Here is a 20,553-nt window from a genome sequence, read left to right as displayed (position 1 = left end):
CAGCCATCATTGTGAATTACAGCCACATACACAGTGTCCTGTCCTTCCTACTCCATGTTAGAGACAGAAAAGCCTGTATGTCTGCTTCTTAGCAGCTGTGGTTCACAGTAATGTACTGAGTATAAAGATCAACAGAGCACCAGTTTTTCCATGCATGCCATGGGAGTGGCAGCCTCTAACAAACAGCTGGAGTGGTAATGGTTTTGGCCACTGTCATTAAGTGTTTGTGACTGGGAGGTGGAGTGTTTTAAAGAAACCAGACTCCTCAAAGTTCTCTTCTTAGAGATTAGGTATTCTTACCTTTTGTAACTAAGAACTGATCTGTGAACAGTACTTTGGCCTTTCCAGGAAATACTGGCTGGGACTAATCCCGTCTGTTATGTTAATAGGATGAACAGATGATGCATGTGACATTTTCTATCATCTTCCAGCCCTTCACAGCTCCTGAAATGATAGTGCTGTCTGTTAGCAAGAAGGACTCTGATCTTTATCAATTTCCTAATTTATTTATCATAGAGTATGGGGGTATTGTGTATTTGTGGTGAAGTAAGGGAAGATGGTATTTCCTAGGTATATACTCTGTAAGCTAGCTTTTCTATGCTGTTTAGGCAAATATAAGGAGAGTTTTTAAAAGCATGAGGTTTGGGGTTTGGTTTTTTTTTTTCTGAAGGGGAATGGCAGGAATCTGGCTTGTCTTCGACAGAACCACTGGTTACCCCAGTGTGTGCCCTGGACAGATGTTATTCAAGGTACAAGATCAGTCTTATTACAGTATTGTGGCATAATGCAAATAAGTATGTATGACTCTTCAGCTGTGATGCTACATAATCTATGTGGGGGGGAAAGATGTCTGTGATGCACTGTTTCAGAAAATAGTGTTTCCTGTAGGAAATATGCATTTCTGCTTGAGTTCATGTCTTTTTCGGGGGGGATTGTTTTCTTTCAGGCATTTGTGGAGGCTCAGAACAAGCTTACAATACCCTTTCTCGAGCAGTGTCCTGTCAGAGGACTGTTCAAAGAACGAATGACTGAACTCTACGATTATCCTAAGTACAGTTGCCACTTCAAGAAAGGAAAAAGGTAGGTGAGGAATGTCTTTGTAGGTGGTGATGAATGTGAATCAAGTCAAAAGCAGCTACTAGTCAGGAAAACAAATTATAAATTATATTTGTATTTCATAGAATCACAAAATCATTTAGGTTGGAAAAAACCTTTAAGATTAGCAAGTCCAACCATTAACCTAGCGCTGCCAAGTCCACCACTAAACCATGTCCCTAAGCACCACATCTACATGTCTTTTAAATACCTCCAGGGATGGTGGTTCAACCACCTCGCTGGGTAGCCCATTCCAATGCTTGACAACCCTTTTGGTGAAGAGATTTTTCCTTATATCCAATCTAAACTTCCCTTGGCACAACATGAGGCTATTTCCCCTTGTCCTGTCACTAGTTACTTGGGAGAAGAGACCAACACCCACTTCACCACAGCCGCCTTTCAGATAATTGTACAGAGCGATGAGATCTCCCCTCAGCCTCCTTTTCTTCAGGCTAAACAACCCCAGTTCCTTCAGCCACTCCTCATAGGACTTGTTCTCCAGACCCCTCACCAGCTTCATTGCCTTTCTTTGGACATGCTCCAGCACCTCCATGTCTGTCTTCTAGTGAGGGGCCCAAAACTGAACACAGGATTCAAGGTGCAGCCTCACCAGTGCCGAGTACAGGGGGACTGTCACTTCCCTACTCCTGCTGGCCACGCTAGTATCTGATGCCTTGGCCACCTGGGCCCAATGCCAGCTTTTATTCAGTCAACTGTTGACCAACACCCCCAGGTCCTTGTCTGCCGGGCAGCTTTCTAGCCGCTGTTCCCCAAGCCTGTAGCGTTGTATGGGGTTGTTTCTGACCCAAGTGCAGGACCTGGCATTTGGCCTTGTTGAACCTCATACATTTGGCCTTGGCCCATTGATCCAGGCTGTACAGATCCCTCTGTAGAGCCTTCCTACCCTCAAGCAGATCAAAACTCCCACCCAACTTGGTGTCTGAGGGTGCAAACTTACTGAGGGTGCACTTGATACCCTTGTCCACATCATTGATAAAGATATTAAACAGAACTGGCCCCACTACCGAGCCCTGGGGAACATGGCTGCCAATGGGATTTAACTCTATTCACCACAACTCTTTGGGCCTGGCCATCCAGCCAGTTTTTTACCCAGCAAAGACTATGCCTGTGCAAGCCATGAGCAGCTGGTTTCTCTAAGAGAATGCTGTGGGAAGCGGTGTAAAAGGCTGGACCTGATCACTTGGTTGTCCTGTACATGCTGCATGATGGCACTCAAGATGATCTGCTCCATAACTCAGCATGGAGGTCAGACTGACAGGGCTGTAATTCTCCAGATACTCCTTACGGCCCTTCTTGTAGATGGGTGTCACACTTTGTAACTTCCAGTCAACTGAGATCTCCCTGTATAGCCGGGACTGCTGATAAATGATGGAAAGTGGCTTGATGAGCACTTCTGCCAACTTCCTCAGTACCTTTGGGTGGATCCCATCTGGCCCCATAGACTTGTGTGTGTCTAAGTGGTGTAGCACATCGCTAACCATTTCCCCTTGGATTATGGGGGCTTCATTCTCCTCCCCGTTCCTGTCTTCCAGCTCAGAGGGGCTGGGTACCTGGAGAACAACTGGTCTTGTTGCTTAAGAACACCAGACTGAGCCAAAGGCGGCGTTAAGTACCTCAGCCTTTTCTTCATCCTTTGTCACTGTTTCCCCCTGCATCCAGTAAAGAATGGAGAGTCTCCTTAGCCTTGCTTTTGTTGCTAATGTATTTATACAAAGCTCTTTTAGTGTCTTTTACTGCAGTAGGCAGATTAAGTTCTAGTTGGGCTTTGGCCCGTCTAATTTTCTCCCTGCATAACCTCATGACGTCCTTGTGGTCTTCCTGAGTTGCCTGCCCCTTCTTCCAAAGGTCACAAACTCTCATTTTTTTCCTGAGCTCCAGCCAAAGCTCTCTGTTCAGCCAGGCTGGTCTTCTGCACTGGCTTGTCGTTTGGCACATGGGGACAGCCTGCTCCTGTGCCTTTAAGATTTCTTTCCTGGAGAATGTCCAACCTTCCTGGACTCCTTTGCCCTTCAGGACTGCCTCATTGCCTTAAGATTTCTGCACAGATATTGAGGGAGATCTGCTATTCTTTATTTAGCTGTCTTATGCCGAGAGGAGGATGTGGATACTTGTAACTAGAGGAGGGAAAGTCTGTACTATGTGGGTTTTTGTACAAGTATGTTGTGGGGAGTGAACCCAAGCTGATGTTGGTTTAAGTTGTCACTGATGTGGTACAGCACGTCAATGTATAGAGGCGTGTGGTTTAAGCCCAGAAGCAGTGGAGTTGTTTAGGACAGTGCTGCATCCAGAGAAGTAAGCCTTGTTGAGCGAGTCAGGCAAAGCTTATTAGTTTGTATGTGATGTTCGTGCAGATGTAATCTATGCTGAATCTGATTCTGGAGCAGGCCTGTGACTGCTCTGGATTCTCTGACCCATTCTCCCTTGTGCAGTGCAAATGTGCCTGGGTGTGGTTATCTTCAATGCCGATAAGGCTTGATGTTGCAGAAGTGCTCATGGCAGCAATGAATATAGTCTCCACTAGAGATAAAAAGTCTTAATTTGATGCAGCTGACTGTCCTCGAGGAAGAACATTTATGCCAGGAGCTTAACTTTGTGCTTTGACTTACGACACTTTACTTTGATTTTAATAGAAGTCTTTTTAGTTTTTCTGAGTGTTACTCTATTTCTTGGTATGTGCTGAACTCAGATCACAGCAGTTTAAAAATTATACCAAAAAAAACATGTAGCGTGGTGTTTGAGGAGATCAAGAGGGCTCTGCCAAGTTAAGTTACACATAGTAAGGGGTGGTGGGAGGAACTAGTCTATTTGAATAACTGTCTAAACTTCCCATGACACTTAGAAATTCTTAAATTTAATTATGCCAGTTTTCTGCTGAAGAATAACTGCGAAAGGACCATGTCTGAAGAGCTATTCTGTAGAATCTGCAAAAAGGAAGAGTGCTCAGGGAGGTGCTGTGTCTGTGGCATTGTTTGACCTTTGCTTCCCAGCTTATTGCCTGGCATTGCAGAGGTGAAATTGGCTAGAAAATGCATGGTCAAAGGGAAAATCACATATCTTTTTCTCCTATTCCTTTGAATTTTTCAATTTTGTCATTCATCAAATATTATTGTTAGTATTTGAACATATTACTAGTTCAGATTTTTAGCCAGGCCTTTGTAAGTATAGTTCCCCCTTCTGGGTTTATCAGGTTCCTGTGCTTGTATCCAAGTACTGGACAGTCTTAGGCAATATGTGAACTTATGTTTAGGTTGGAACATTACCCCATAAACTCCCCTGTTCCCCCAGGTGAAGCTGCTATTTGATTTGTTAAATCACAGGTTTGTGTAGTAAAACTCAGAAGTCCTATAAAGGAAGAAAAGTGTAGTATCTATGAATTGTATAAATACAGTTATTGATTTCTTTGAGCTCTGTGGTGTCTTATGATGCAAAGAGTATCCCTCACTAAAGAGATTTCTGTAATTCTCTGCTCCTACAACTTTTTCAAAACACACACAGTTTTAGGGACATTGGGAAATACAGATGAAACAATTTCAGTTCTGTTTCATTTGAACATCTGTCTGCCACCCGATACAGATTGAAAGCGGCTATAGGAATGACAAAGCTTAGAACATAGGGGATGGGAGCTTGTGCCAATACTTGTAACAGAGAGACACTAAGGCTGCCAGAGCTGTTTAAGATAGACAGTTATGTAGAGTTTATGGTATACTTAGCTTTGTTTGAAATACACTGTAGCAAATGGAGCTTTTATTTTTAAAAGATGTTTTGGATACATCTACAGTCTCTTCTATATGATCTATATCACACTGGGATGAGATTCCTTTCATTTTTAGAGATCTAGCAATTGGTGTCTGGGCTTCCTCTGTACTAAGGGGGAGAGAAAGGCACCTACAGAAGATGGTTAAATCCCTGATGGCTACTGCGGAAGCCATGATTCCTACTCTACTGTGAAGCTTGTGTTTCTCTTTTATATTTTTCTGTCCTTCATGACAATCTCATACAAGTTTTGCTTGCTTGCCTAACTGAAAATCTGAGTTCTTGCTACTTACTTTTCCTTCTTATCTTCTTTTAGGTATTTTCACTTCTACAATACTGGACTGCAGAACCAGCGAGTTTTGTATGTACAAGACTCCTTGGATGCCGATGCCAAAGTTTTTCTTGATCCAAATAAGCTTTCTGATGATGGCACTGTGGCTTTACGAGGTTAGTGAGACAGTAATTCCTGCTGAAAAAGTCTGAGTCTTCAGCAGAAGTTGGAAATGGTTTCCAGCTCTTCACCTACAAAGGTATGGCTAGAGTGGCTTATTTTAATTAGTCGCTATAGCCATATGTGGATTTGTATAGTGTTTCAGAAGAACACTTCTAAATCTGCACTGTATTCACAATTAACTTGGTTCAGTTTCTCAATGTCTTAAAATTGTATTTTGCATCTTTAACATAAGCAAGCAAGTTAGAGACTTGTGAAGGAATGTAGTGTTAACTATTATGAGAATCACAAAATTACTTGTGTTCACTAGGGCTTTAACTTGTGTTAGCTGTCCATTTTCCCACTCCTTGTTGGCTTATTGTAGAGGCAAGACTCTTGGACCTAGAAGTCCTTTAAGTCTGTCCAAGGCCTGTTAATAAAAACAGAGGACAGAAATAGTGGGTGCTTCTTTAGGTGTGACCTGGTTGAAAAGAATCAATATGGCTTTTTTTAGTGAGAAGTCCTGCCTTAAGCTGTGGATATAAGGAATGAATGGGATTCATATAATCTTTCTGTATTTCTAAAAAACTTACGACAAAGTCTCTTTCCAAATACACTTAGAGAAACAGCAGCCATGGAACAAGAGGGGAAACTCCTGGTGTTGATAAACAGTTAATTTACAGGAAAAGGAATAACTGATCAGCCGTCCAAGTGGAAATCACCAGTAGAGTTCTGTCAAAGACTGTGCTAGGACTTGCACTGTTCAGTATGTTCATATATAGTAGAGAAAGAAGTGAGCAGGGAGGTGGTAGAGTTTGGTGACGACACAAAGTTATTCCAGGTAAAGACTGAAGAATGATTGAAGAGTGTCAGGAAGACCTTAGTGATAGTGAGTAAGCAATAAATTAACAGGTAAAAGTCTCTGTGCAGCTAAATTAAGTGATGCACACGGGGCAAACAATCCTAGCCTCATTTGTAGAGGAATGGATGGAATGGACTCTGAGCTGACCATGACCACTTGGGAACAATTCTTAGGCCGTAATAGATAGTTCCATGAAGATGTCAGTTTGGTTCTCAGTAGCAGCCAAACAAGCACATCAAATATCAGAAATTATTAAGGCAGCAATAGAGAATAAACCAGAAAGCACCATTACATTAGCAACCTAGGGGCTTACACAGTTCCAGACCCCTCAGCTCAAAAGGAGCTCTGAAATACAGTTCAGAGGAGGGCAGTAGGAACAATCAAGGGTATGGAGCAAAGGTCAGAAACAATTGAGTGTGCCTGGATCAATCAGCTTGGAAAAGGGACAATTTAGCAGAGATGTAATGGAGGTCTACAGAATTATTTGTGGCATGCAGTAGCATGGAGAGAGTGAATAGGGGTTGGTTAGTCATCATTTTTTCTATTACAAGAATGAGGGGATATCAAATGAAGGCAGCGGGAGTCAAATCCAAAGCAAACAAAAGAAGGTGATGGTTCATACCACAAGAAGTAGATTGGTAGAACCCCTTACCAATGGATGTTGGTGGTGCAAAAACCTTACTGTGGGTTTAAAGGCAAGCTGTACAAGGTCAAGGAGGGGCAAGCATTGAAGATTATTAACCAAATACTTCATGGAAAAGAAGTCTCCTAAGCTAAAAATGGTCAGAGGTTGTAAGAATATTTGAGGGAAACACTACATGTTCTTGCATTGTTCTTACTCTTGTAGGTGTGTTTTTGTTGCTCCTGAGGACAGCTAGGTGGAATCTTATGCTGAATCAGAATGGCCACTCTTAGGTTCTTATGGGGAAGAATATGTTAGGGTGGCACAGTGGTGCCTCTCAAACCTACAATTTATATGAAATGCAACTTTTTTGTTTGGGGCTTTTTTTTTTTCCCTGTAGTTACTTTCAGGTCTGTACAGGCCTATGATAACGCAGTCTCTTCACTTGATTTGTAAGAGTGAATTTGGTCCTTATCAAGGATGATGGAAGCTCTGCTGAATTTTTTTCAGAATCATGTTTTCCTCACAGTTTGGATAGAGCAACATATATATCAGAGATCTGATCTGATAATACTGGTGATTAATCCATTTGTGTGCTAGTGGCAAATTTTTCCCGTTACTTCAGTTTTCATAGCTTTGCAGTATCTAGTTTTCAGTGACTCCAATATTGGGGTGATATTTGCTTTATTTCAGGATGCGTTGCTTGCATCTCAGTTTCTGTTGACTTCTTTGGTACTGTTTCTCTCTTAAAATCTCACTTGAAGTTCTCTACCTGTGTGCATTTTCAGTCTGCACCTCTTCCCTTGCAAACTCAAGGAAGTAGAATTATTACTTAAATCATAATTCAGATGTTGGGCATAAGTGATGTTACTGAACATACTTACTGAGTATGCATGCCTAAACTCAGATCTGTAACTACTTGAGAAGTCTACAGAGACTGGAAAATGCTGTGAATCCCAAGTGATAGCAGATGTAGTTGCTTGCGTTGTTTTTTAGAAAATAAACCCTCTTCTCTCAGTGTTCAGTGAACACAGTTCTTTTAACTACTTTCCCAATTTCACCTCTCTTTCGCTGGGATTTGGCTAGCGTGTAGTAAATAATAAGAAGCTGCGTGGCAAAATAACAAACACTTTTAAAAAAATATTGATTCCTTGTGTGTGTTCTTACTTCACTTTCTTTGGTTCCAATTTCCTAGGTTATGCATTCAGTGAAGACGGTGAATACTTTGCGTATGGCCTGAGTTCTAGTGGCTCTGATTGGGTTACTATAAAGTTTATGAAAGTAGAAGGTCCTGAGGATCTTACAGATACACTGGAGAGAGTTAAATTCAGTTGCATGGCATGGACCCATGATGGAAAAGGCATGTTCTATAACTGCTATCCAAAACAAGATGGGAAAAGTGATGGTAAGTATGGCTGTACTAATTGCATGCTATGTGGGAAGTGAAATGACCTTTTCAGTAAATTGGTGCAACAAATAATTAGCTCTGCTAGTTTATACTGAAATAACTAGCTGTAGTAGTTCATACAGTTAGATACCCGATTTTTTTGTATGACCAAAGCCTATACTCAGTTAGTATGAATATCTTCTTATTTGCCTGTCCCCCTCTCTTAAAAGTTTGCTGCTCCTTGTCTTTTTTCTCTACAGTGATTTACTTAGCTTTCATACAAGGTGTTATTGGCTGGAATTTGATGTCTGTTCACAGCTTGCTTATGCATTTGCCTGGGCATAGGTGAACTGGCTTGGGAGGTTGACCTGATGAATAGCAATCTGGGGCATAAGGTTTTTGTTATTCAACCAGATTTATTCATCTGTGGTTCACAGCACAGCAGTACAAATGTTTATGCTAGCAAAACTCAAGGAGCAGCACACCAAGTGGAATAAATTGCTGAGGAACGTCAGTAGGGAAGGAATTTAGCAGCTCTTATTATAAGGCAGTGCTACTGAAAAACTTCTTCTGGAGCTGTGCTCTATTAAATCTTGGAGAGCGCCTAAATTTTACCCCTGTATTTGCTTTTGCAGCCTAGCATTTTGCCAAACTCGCAAGTTAGATACACACCTTGTGGTTTTTTGACTTTTAAACGTGTTTGTAGTTCATAACCTGAAGTGTTGGAAAATGTTGCAAGAACAAAATTTAAAAAAAAAAGTATTCAAGTAACACCTCATGCAGTGCTTTAAAGTACTTCTTCTTTTTTAAATTATTTTCAGAAAATGGAAATATGAAGGTTTCTAGGAATGTTAATTAGCAGTAAATCTCCCCTTAGTTACCCAGGGTGAAATGGAAGCAAAAACATCACTAGAGGGTGGCAGGGATTGTTGTTTTACTTGCTTGCTTAGTATTTCTAGAAAGCAAAGCTTGAAATGATAAATCTTCACATTTGAAGAATGTATTAACAGCAATAAAAGGAAAGGGTAGCTGTTTGAACAGTTTGCAGTGTGGTTTGAAGTTTTATTTTGTTTTGGAGGGGGGTGTTTGTTTGGAGGGGAATGGTTGTAGAGTGTCTCTGCTGAATTACTCTTCACTTTTATATGCAAAGGGATACAGAATTTTCTAACTTCTATATTTGGTTGTTTCTGGATTTCTTTGAGAACAAATTGGTTTAAATATCTGCATTTCACTAGGCACTGAGACCTCCACTAATCTGCACCAAAAGCTGCATTATCATGTATTAGGAACTAACCAGTCAGAAGATATCCTATGTGCTGAATTTCCTGATGAACCAAAATGGATGGGTGGAGCTGAGGTATGGTAAACACCCTGAATTTTGTCATCATTATGTTCAGTTGTTCAGATTCTAACAACTGATAGTAGGTATAAGGTGGAAAACATTTTGTTAAAATAATGCTTTTTATTAGTGTTGCAGAGTTGACCATGGAACTAAGAATCGGTGATTAGGAAATGCTGAAAGTAAGACTATTTTGGTTTAAATCAGTCCTCAAGCCTGTAATGACCCCATCACATACTCTTTTTCTTCATTGAGGACATTCTGCCTGATACACATTCCAGGACAGAGAAGGATCATTTGACAGACAATGTGCCACTCTTTTTGTTTCTTCTTAGTCAATGTTGAGCCCCAGCCTTCACTTTCTGTGCAAAAAAGCTTATTCCAATAATCAGAATGTCTGGATATTCCCTGCCATGTATTTATTTTGTTTATTTTTGTGATGTCTTTCCTGAAAATGAATTATCTCTATTCTACTTACTTGAAGACATACAGGTTAAAAATCTGTTAATACTGTGTGCACAGTTGGAGACTTTTAAGTTTCCCTACAAGTTTTATCAGCACAAACATGGGGTGGACTCTGTTACTGGAGATGGAACAGGTGACTGATGGAATTGATTTCTTAAGCTTATTTTGTTGAACTGCTATTGTATTGTGCAAAGTCCCAGTGAACTAAACTGATAGGTAACCAAGCTCAGTTCTTCCTAATGTGTGTTTTATTCTTCATACTAGATTTAACAGTGCTTGATTGAGTGCACTGTTTTAAGTGCTGTTGGAATGTAATAGTGGTCATTCTGTCTATCAGAGAACTGACATTTTTCCAGTGGATAAAACCTGTTGTAATGATTTGTACTCTCCTAGCTACTATGTTTAATCAGTACATTTTGTTTCTGTACAGGGTCTCTTTTGGTCTGTCACTTTTGATAAATATGAAATGTTTTTACTCTGATTTGGGGTATTCAGTTTCTAGAACTACTTTTCCCCAAGAGTACCTCTTTAAAAATTTAATCATCAGTCTGTGTCACTTTTCAACACACCAACTCATGAAAACTTGGGGTTTCTTTTCTGTGGGCTGCCATAAAAGAAAGGTTTTTTCCGAAGAGTTTGAACAGTGGGATTCAAAATGAGACAGTGAGTGTGAAGGGCTCCCCAGCAAAGTGACCACACTGAGCTTTCTCTGTACAAATCAGACTTATCTGTAGGTTCTGTGAATAAACAGGACCTTTTTTGCATAATCTCATCAATTCATGAAACATACCTTTAACAACTGACCTGAATATCAGTGTAAACTTGCAAATGGGGCCTTGGAATTACTTTAACTGCTCAAAAACTAGTCAGTTCTGTTGAGTTTAACTGGCAATAAAATGGAATTGGGAAATCATTATCCCTATTTTTCCCTAGTCTCATAAATAAATGGGCTTTCTGGTGGTGACAGATGTCTTGTATGATGTATCCAGTGATTCATGAGTGATGAATATTATTATTGCTTTGCAGTGTCGTGAGCTAAACTACAAATGTTGTTGTGAAGGCAAATTCATTTTCCGTGGGGGAGGGCTGTTGCAGTCTGATTCATTAGACTATACAGCTTTTTAGGGTAGTGAAAGTTTGCAGTCTCAGATGGTATTAATCCTGTGGAAATCATACCTTTTGTATTAGGTGTATAGGGATGCTTGCCTTAGGGGTAGCAAAACCTTCTTTGAGATAATAGCACGCTAACAGAGCCTTTTCTTATCTAAGTTGAAGATGCAGGGTTGGAGCATTTCAAGGTCTGAAACACAGAACTGGATATGAGGAGGACCATGGAAGCAAATTCGTAGTACAATGCTGGTAGTGAGTAGCAAAGAATTTGCCTAGCCAGGGTGCAGAGAAGCAGCCATCCTGCATCTTCTGGCTCTTCTATTGTGAAAGAAAAGCTTGAGACAGCCTTAAATGTAAAAGCAGTGTCTTTTTTTTCTGATAAATGTCTCCGGTAATTTTTGTGATTAAGGAGAATATATAGCCCTTATGAAATGATCCAGAGGTCTCTGGAATGGGAAGAGGGGACTGGTAGTAATAACTCTTGCTGTAGAATAGGAAAATAATAGAATGTAGCGCAGCTACAAGTTGTGAAGCCACTGGAATTGAAACAGCCCCATCAGTATTGGGAAAGTGGGGGGGGCAGTGAATAGAGAGAGTGAATATGGGTTCTTGTTTAATAAATTTACTGCTACTGTGGGTTCTTGTTTAATACATTTAAATGGCTGCTTATGATTGTTTTCTTGACCTCTAGGAGGCATAAACTTCCAGAGATGTTGGTATTTAAGAAGAAATGCTATTTTAAGGAAGAGTGGTAAAGCAGAGATCCACCTTGGTAAATAAACATGAGCTTATCTAAGTGAAAGTACTTTAAAAGAGCTGATATTCTGGGGTTGTGCTGTGAGCTCCAGCTGTAAAATGTGGCTCTGTCATCCTGATACTAATGAAAAATGGTTTTTAATGGTCAGGAAAAGACGTACTGTGCAATTAAAAACAAACCACAAAACAATGCAATTCCAAAATGTGGTGTCATCATTGTGCAGTAGGTCAAAAATCTTCTTTTCAGGGCATTCGAACAAGTTTTCTGTCAATTTTTTTTGAAGTATGTGTTTGAGAAAGTAGAAGACCACAAAGTAATGGGGAAAAATTGAAATATCTTTAGTAAAAATCAAATTATATGGCTTATTGGCACTGTCATGAATGTTCTTACTTGGTGCTAGTATGCTGCCACAAATTTTAAAATACAGCTTTGCACAGCTCAACATTTTATGAAGGTCATCTTTCATGCATTCCTGTCAGATGAATAAACACATGTTTTTATTTTACAGGGCCTTGCTGGGACAAATAGGTAGAAACGTTTGGGTTCTCTTAGGTTTTACACAACTCCAGTGAAGACAGTTGGATTATGGTGTGGGTGGTCTAGTCTCAGTTACCAAACCTTTCTATATGGTGGGGGCAGAACTTGAACTTCCATACTCAGGTTTAGAGCAGAATTTTCAGGTCTTGCAACCATTGGGTCAAGGGAGAGAAATACCTTGCTTGCAAATGAAAAGCACCTGACAAGGAGAGCCTTCAGAGGCTGCAAAAGTATGTTGCCATAACATTTTAAAAAAAAAAAAAAAAAGGATAATCTCAGGTGTGCTGTAAGGAGTTGGTGTGGTGTGTATTTTCAATGGAGATAAGAAACTAGGTCACTGATTAGGACAATATTGTGTCAGCTTAATACATTTAGAAGACAATATGCAAGAAAATATGGCCTCAAGTTGTGCCAGGGGAGGTTTAGATTGGATATTAGGAAAAATTTCTTCACTGAGAGGGTGGTCAGGCATTGGAACAGGCTGCCCAGGGAGGTGGTGGAGTCACCATCTCTGGAAGCGTTCAAAAAACGGGTGGATGTGGCGCTTCAGGACATGGTTTAGGGGACATGGTGGCGCTGGATTAATGGTTGGACTTGATGATCTTGAAGGTCCTTTCCAACCTAGTGATTCCGTGATTCTGTGAAAATTGCTTCAGATTTTTTTCCTCATTACACATTCAACACCAGCCCCCAAGTATGCTTGATGTAAACTACATCTGTGGTGCTGAAAATGTTGTTGGCATAGAAATACAGATACATTTCCAACTCCTCACTTGAATGCATTGCTTGTGAGGAAAAATCTGTTTATAGTTAGTCAGATATATAAGTTTTGAAAAAGAGGCTACCAAGTGTTTTCATTAGTCTAGAACAAAGCGTATGTATTTCTGGTACAGATTCTAGGATGATGGGCGAGTTGGGAAGAGCAGGGATGGAGTTTATTTGAATAACATCCCAGTAGAGGGCAGTCTGGTATGAAGATTTTTAAAGCCTTGGCAATGTCATAGCTACTGTCAGAAAAGAGGAGTTTCCTGTGCTTCTGTAAGTGGCATGTTCTTGCTTCCTCTCCAGACTCACGGAGCATCTCTCTTTCACAGCCAGACTGTTATTCTCAAAGTTAAACAATAAGTTATATAAGAGGCTTTCACAGTTGTTAGTGTTAAAAGTCCCTATGGTACCGGCAGGAAAGTAAACAGGAGAGAAAGGGAGGCAGTGAGGGGAACCCTGCCATCCCAATTCTGCCAGCAGTAAAACAATTACAGTTTTTCATGTTGTTTTCTAACAAACACTGTGCACAGTCCCTGAATTGACAATTTTTTTTTTTTTATATGTTTAGAGCTGTCAGTTAACATTAGTGGTTCTTGACCAGGGAGGTGATCTTGCAAACAAAATTCAGAGCACAGAGGAGTAAGTGGTGCCAGATGTGTGCTGGTTATGGTGTGTTTTCACTGCAGGAATGTGGAAGTACAGCACCCACAGGGGAAGAGTGAGCAGCATGAAGGGGAAGGGCTCAAAAACGTTGCCAGTTTGCTCAAGTGAGACCTGCTGCTGGATAAAACAGGGCTGTGGGAATTTTTCTAAAGCCTTACACTTTCTTTGTCAAGGCTGAATCTGGAATAGAAGCCTGCTATAAATGTCTTACTACAGTCTGGCAATAGGTCTGGAGAATTTTACCACTAAGAAGCAGGCCCGCAATCTTTCTGGCTGCGCATAGGGCTGTGATAGATGGTAGTCGTAGCCGGGTTCCTGATGCTTTGGTGCTTTCCTTGCACTCAAAAGCAAGCTGAAAGCCACAGGAAAAATCACGTGTGGTGGTTGTCTGACACTTCAGAAAGCTACTGGTTTTACTCTGTGCTAGGTTTAAGAAAGAGAATTAATGTAAATATGCATGTACATATTACTGTGTTTCCCTCTGAACAAGGCTGACTGGTGTCCTGTTGCAATTGTAACGGTCATAAGCATGATGATCTAGGTTCAAAATCCTATTTCTCTGTCTTTGGTAGGTCTCCTTCAACCCCAAGCCTAGCAGATGGTCAGAATAGAAATGTTCTTTATACCAGCACATTGTATCTGAAATCCAAGAATAAAAACCTGCCTGGAATAAGGAAATATTGCCCAAAGCAATTTTTCTAATCTGGGGAATGGATGGATAGAACACATCAGCATGTTGTTTGCATATAACCAGTCTGTGTCCTGCATAGAGTATGTCAGGCCTGCTCCTCAGAATGTCGTCTGTTGGACCTGATCCTGAAATTATGCGTTCCTGTGATCAGCCATTATTAGGGCTTCTGAAATCTAGTTAAGCCAATATGATGCAAATAGAAAACAAAATACGATTTGCAGCCTTCGAGTACTAGCTTCAGGGCCCTTGGATTGTGCAGGCAGTCCCAAGATGTTGCTTAGTGAAAGGGAGCTCTTGCCCCAATCCACATAATCTCAAAAACTACTAGAACATAAAACATGATAGGAGCTATATGCAAGTTTCAGTGACTTTCTGTCACTGCTGCAAAAATAATGTCAGAACATGGCTTTATGTTCCTTTCGTTACCAAAAAAACCCACCATCCAAAAAAACCTACCCTTCATGATCATTTTATCTAATGAAAAAACTGTTTTCTATTCTAGGAAAGGGAATAGCTTTGCTTTTTCTAATAGTGAGTTAATAAAATTGGAATTTGAAAGGCTGGGAGATTGCAGTGGGGGTTCTTGATTTTGTCATCGTGCAAGCGGAACTTCATGGCATGGGAACATGTGCACATCTATGATAGAATATCTGAGGCTGTTCAGACAGCGTAATTACTCTCATTTTTTACTGACCAAATGGTTTGGCAAACTCTACAGGATTTTTTTACTTTTTTTCTGTGTAGAAGGCATGTGCTTTGTGGTTTTTATGTTCAGTATTTTACTTTACTCATCTAATAGGAGGCTTTAAAATATTGATAAATAACGTAAGACAGGTAATTTCTGCATCAATCTGAAATGTCTCTTCCATGTAGATTCTTCTTAGTCAAGTCATGCTCAGGTTCAGTGGTGTTATGCAAAAACCGTTGTGCGGCATGTACCTGAAGTTTAGGAAGTAACCGCTGTCATCAGTCTGTTTTGTTGTGGTGACTGGGTACATTCCTAAATGAACATTTAAAAAGAAAATCTAGTCAGTCACACTGGCTGTTTTTAAACTGTTACATATATAGCATATAGTGAATATTGTGGCAGTGTTAAAATGCAGCTTATTGATGCTATGAGTTTTTAATTCCTAGTTATTAATTGCATGCATTTCATGGTTGCATCTTTATTGCCACCCATTTTGCCTTCTCTGGATAGTTTGATCTTCCTGTGGCTGGGTACATGGAGTCCAGTTACTAATTTGACTATTTGGCTCTGTTTGAAAGCTTTGATTCTGTCTGATCTTTGTGAGCTTTGATTTTTTTTGGGTTTTTTCTGTGTGATTCATTGGAAATGCATTAGATAGCAATGACAGTTGCCTTGTTCCATATGCAAAGGACACTAGTGCATGAAGAGCAGTAGTTTGTAAAAGAACTGCAGATGCAGATCAGGTTGTAGATTATAATAGTGTTAATGTCTGCAGTTAAAGGAGAAGTTGGTTTATCTTTTCCCCAACACAAGCATATTATCTAATAACTGATTTTTACTGATTTTTTAAATATCTTGTTATGCAGAAACAAATTATACAGTGATTAGGTTTTTTTCCACCTTGATAATAAAAAGGGCAAAGGTGGTAAAACTTTTTTAATTGGTTAGCTTAAAAAGGAATGATGTGTATATGTAGCTGCCTTAATATAATACTATGCACTCAAAGGGCCCCTATTTGTGAACTAAAAATAGAGAGCTTTTCTTTATCATGAATCTTGCAGTGGTGACTACCCAGGTAGTATTCAAAGAACTAGCATTAATACTCAGTGGTGTTGCTGTCATGCACTTTACTGGGAAGTGAAGCACTTTAATGTCTCTCCTATTGACATTTTAGTTGAGGAGTAATACATAAAGCCAGGAAGTCTGAAAACCTGACAGCCTTCTCCTGTTCATTCTCTTTCTTTTTTTGTTTAATTATGTATGAATTTTTGGTCTGAACTGTGCTGCTAGTACCCAAAATATTTGACTTCACTTTTGCTGTGGATCATCATAGATGGTTACTGCTATTATAAATGCAGAACACATAACCCTTTGGGGTTCCTTATATTGCTTGTATGATGAATGAACTTTATTTTGTAATGAAAGAAAAAATTTAGGAAGTTGGGAAACCTCCTTTTACTAATTAGGCTTTAAATAATTTTTCTTCTTTTGATATCCATTGATTTACTGAAGTTACAGTCAAACCACTTCATCTCTTACTGCTTTTCTAAGCAGTGATTGCTTTTCATCCAAAGAGAGAGAACAGATAATGTTGCTAGTAAAAAAGTAAAAATATTCCGCTGTAAACCAAAACTTCTCTATAAAGATTTTACTTTAAAGAGTTTGATCCTTGAAAGACTAAATAGAATAGTACTTGGGAGCACAGCCATCATAATGATACTTCTGTATGTGTGTATGGTATAAAGATGGTCACAGCAAATATTTCAGAAATAATAGATCTAATAAATTCAAAATTGTCAAGTGACTGAATGGCAGCAGTGAAGCTACAAACTATATACCAACATCAGGTCTTTGAAATAATCCTTCCTTTACTAGTGCTGAGTTAGGGATTAGTGCTGTGTTATGCTAATAAAAATCATTATGCTGAAAATTTTTAAAAGCTCCAGTTGAAAGGCTACAGGATTTCTTCTGTCCTATTTTGACAGGACCTAGATGTCACTTTAAGGTGTTCAATTGCTTTTTTAACCTCCTTACCTTTTACCCCAGTGGGTGTTGTTTGAAATGATAGAAATTATTTTAATGAGAGAAATGTGCACTGACTAGCATTCCAGATCTCTCTCAGAAATTCTTGAGATGTGTTTCCTTTTCAGCTTGGGTGTGGAAAACCAGGAGAATTTACTTCTGATCCAAGGTGTCAGTTCTGACGTTACAGCTGTCTCCCTTATGCTGAACCGCAAATGCATTCTGAGATATTACAGCTGTCTCCCTGTTGCTGAACCATAAATGCATTCTAAGATTTGAATGAAATGCTGGTATGAAATTTCAGTTCATAAGTTTGTGGGCCAAGAGCAAGGGTTGCAGTTCAGCTCATGAAGATGATGCAGCAGCATAAGAATAGCCCAGATGATAGTTGGGAAATCCTATTTCCTTTTTCCATTCTGAAAACAAGACTCTTGTCTTTTTACGGTATAGAAGAGTCAGTGGCATTCAGGCCGCGATTACACATTTGTTGTCAGCAATGCCATCTGAGCTGCCTTAAGCAATCTCTGCCCCTATTATTCATGTTTCCAGCTGCTTGGTGCAGTGTGTTGGCTCAGCCATTTGTGCAACTGCACAGTGACCTGAGACACTAACCTGGCAGAGGGAATTCTTCTTTTATTATTTTTCTTTTTTATTGTGTTGTTCCCCCCCCCCAATTCTTCTTTGTTTTGTGTTTTAGGGATTCTTCCTCTTTCTTTTTCTTTTCCTTTTTTTTAATTTTTTGTTCTTTTTTTGTTTAACATGTAATTTTTTTCAGTTGGATCAGTTCCCCAGTCTGGTTTACCACACAAATGGTAAATGCTTGTACTGACATGATTAGGGGAATGAACTTGCATCAATACAAGCAACCATAGCAGTAGGATGAGCTAGAAGTGGAGACTGCATAAGCTGGTACTGCTGCCAATATTTGCTCATCAAACTGTAACTTTGCAATGTGGATGTCTAAATGTGCAGTATACTACTAAACATTTTAGCATGCTGCAGTCAACAATATCTTGTCCTGTTTCTGTCAAATTCCTTTGGGTTATAGAACTCACTGATGTAAGAATAGCTTTAGTGATAGAGACAGACGTAATTGGCATCCCACCAGCGATATGCTTTGGGAATTCCTGCTTCAAATTAAACATAAACTGCTATCAAGTCTTCAGTAGTCCAGCTGGGAATCTGGAAGGAAAAACTCATTAGATGTACTCAGATTTGCTGTCATCAGAGGTTCTGAATTGCCCTTGCAACAACATCAGAAATTTGCGGATAAGTTTTCTTTCTTGGGTAAAGCAAGCAGTCTTCTGTTAACTGTTAACTCACAGCATCAAGAACAAATTTATGTGGGTTCTGACTGAAAGGATTTAGTGTGTCATACTCTTGAGTTTAACTGAAACTTGTATATACCACTTGCAATTATTTAACATGTTTTATGAGTTGATGAGGAAGAGAAGGAAACTTGGTGCTTTTAGAAGTATGAACAGCTGTTTAAGCAGCATATTGCAGGCGCTAGTTTAATTAAAACTGACACCAGCAGTTAATGTTTATCTAAAAACACTGAAGATGCTTTTTTCAAAAAAAGATCATCTAATCTTGGTTTCCATTTCTTGATATACTTCCATCTTGGAAGGAGGAGGCAAAATGTTTCAATTTTGCAGGCTGCCCTGTTAAATCAGTCTTAGCTGTTTCATATAATGGTTTTGGGGTTTTTTTATGATCCAAGGAATCTTAGTTGTTCTTTTCTATTTGCCTTGTGAGCTTTCAGCTGCATGGACTTTTTTAGTGGTATAATTAGTTGTTGACAAAATGTCTGTAAAAAATACAACTTGGAAACTCTCACTTGTGTTTTGTTTGGTTGGGGGTTTTTTGTTTGTTTTGAGGGGTCTTCAGTTGTTGAGATTTGTGAGGTTTTTTTAGCTTTCATAAACTGAGATTTGGCTCTGTATTCTGCTAAGCTCCCTTCATGTGTCTTCATAACTGTGGATCTGTTTGAATAGCGGTATAGTTAGGACCTAATTCTTCTGAGTTTTATTTTGCATAACTAATTCTACAGCTACTTTGCACAACTAATGTTATGAATATTAACCAAAGTAAATGTAAGATGTAATTACAATATATGAATAAGAATTTTTTTTTAAGATAAGTTTAAGGCCAAATGGAGAGTTTCCAGAACTCAGATTCATATTTTGTGACTATGGGTTTAAATTTCCATTACATATTGTCACATAAAAATGTGGACAGGAAACGGCCTTCTTTATCAGCTGTTAATAAAACATCTAAAGCTGGTCATTTTGGAATATGGTCAAAACAGCTCACTCAGGAGAAGGAAACTAAGTCGATGGCTTCCTGTTATTTCCTGCCTTTCCTTGATGGACTTGCACTTTCAAAGGCTTTGCCAGGAAGCAGAGTATGTTTGCAAAGCTTGAGCAGAAAGAAGGATTCATTGATGACTTATGTACCAGCAGACACCATTTTGGAAATTTTATCATGTGTGTACATGCATGTGCAAAAGCAAACCAAGAAGCTTCGCTGGAAAATTTCTAATGTGGTTGTAGCTTATAATGTTCACTTAACAGCAGCATTAGATTTTTGTGTGTGTAAACATAATGAAAATGGCAAAAATGAAAACTCCATAAGCATCATTTAGTTTGCCACAATAAGCAAAAACACTCCTAAAATTACCAGATTGGATGGTTTCTAAGAAATTTCCTACTGCTTTGTGACAGAAAACACACTATATTAATTCCATCACTTGAGAACTTGGGGGGAAATCTGCTGTGAATTAAGTGACTGTCATTCAGACAGACTAAGCTGCCAGTCTTTTTCCACCTCTGAGATGGACTCTGGCTGATACCTCAAGGTAGCCAGAAATCCAAAGCTAACCTCTTGGTTACCTTACCCACTTGGGTAATTTTTTTCTGTTGGATGTTGTACTCTGAATAACAGTATTGAGTAGGTGAGTATTAAGCTTTTGCTTTTAAAAAACAGATTGACAGAGCAGCTAAGCAGAGCAAGCGTGTTTGTCATATGCTAAGTGCTGACATGATGGTTTTCACTGTCCTGCCATTGTGAGCAACTAGATTTCGTTTTTCCCATTCAAACAACAGGTGTTGTTCTGATTAAACTCTACTGCTCTGTACATAGTACTGTGATGGCATGTGTAGAGGTGGGCATGTGTCAGCAAAATGTTCTTACAGGGCTTAATTCACCAAGAGTGTGAATGTAGACTTGTTTGATGAATCTGGATTTCAGCATATCGAGTATATTCACAGGCACAAACACTGACCATGCTGGAGTTGCTAGAGAGGAGGCATGGTGAGGAGACCTCCTTGTCTAGAAGAGGCAG

General features: G+C 39.5%; 1 protein-coding gene across 1 annotated transcript in view; it reads left to right on the top strand.

The window, feature by feature from the left end:
* PREP (prolyl endopeptidase) overlaps window positions 1-20,553 on the top strand; it is a gene marked incomplete at its 3' end in the record, with an annotated part of 111,990 nt that overhangs the window by 8,467 nt on the left and 82,970 nt on the right. The window contains exons 3-6 of the mRNA XM_081998392.1: window positions 947-1,080; window positions 5,186-5,316; window positions 7,979-8,188; window positions 9,406-9,527. Coding sequence (XP_081854518.1) covers window positions 947-1,080; window positions 5,186-5,316; window positions 7,979-8,188; window positions 9,406-9,527 — 597 coding nt within the window. The remainder of the gene's footprint in view (window positions 1-946; window positions 1,081-5,185; window positions 5,317-7,978; window positions 8,189-9,405; window positions 9,528-20,553) is intronic.

Source organism: Phaethon aethereus (assembly GCF_964289735.1).
Source record: "Phaethon aethereus genome assembly, chromosome: 3".
Lineage (NCBI taxonomy): Eukaryota > Metazoa > Chordata > Aves > Phaethontiformes > Phaethontidae > Phaethon > Phaethon aethereus.
Note: the sequence above shows the minus strand (reverse complement) of the source record. Positions and strands in the feature narration are given on the sequence as shown.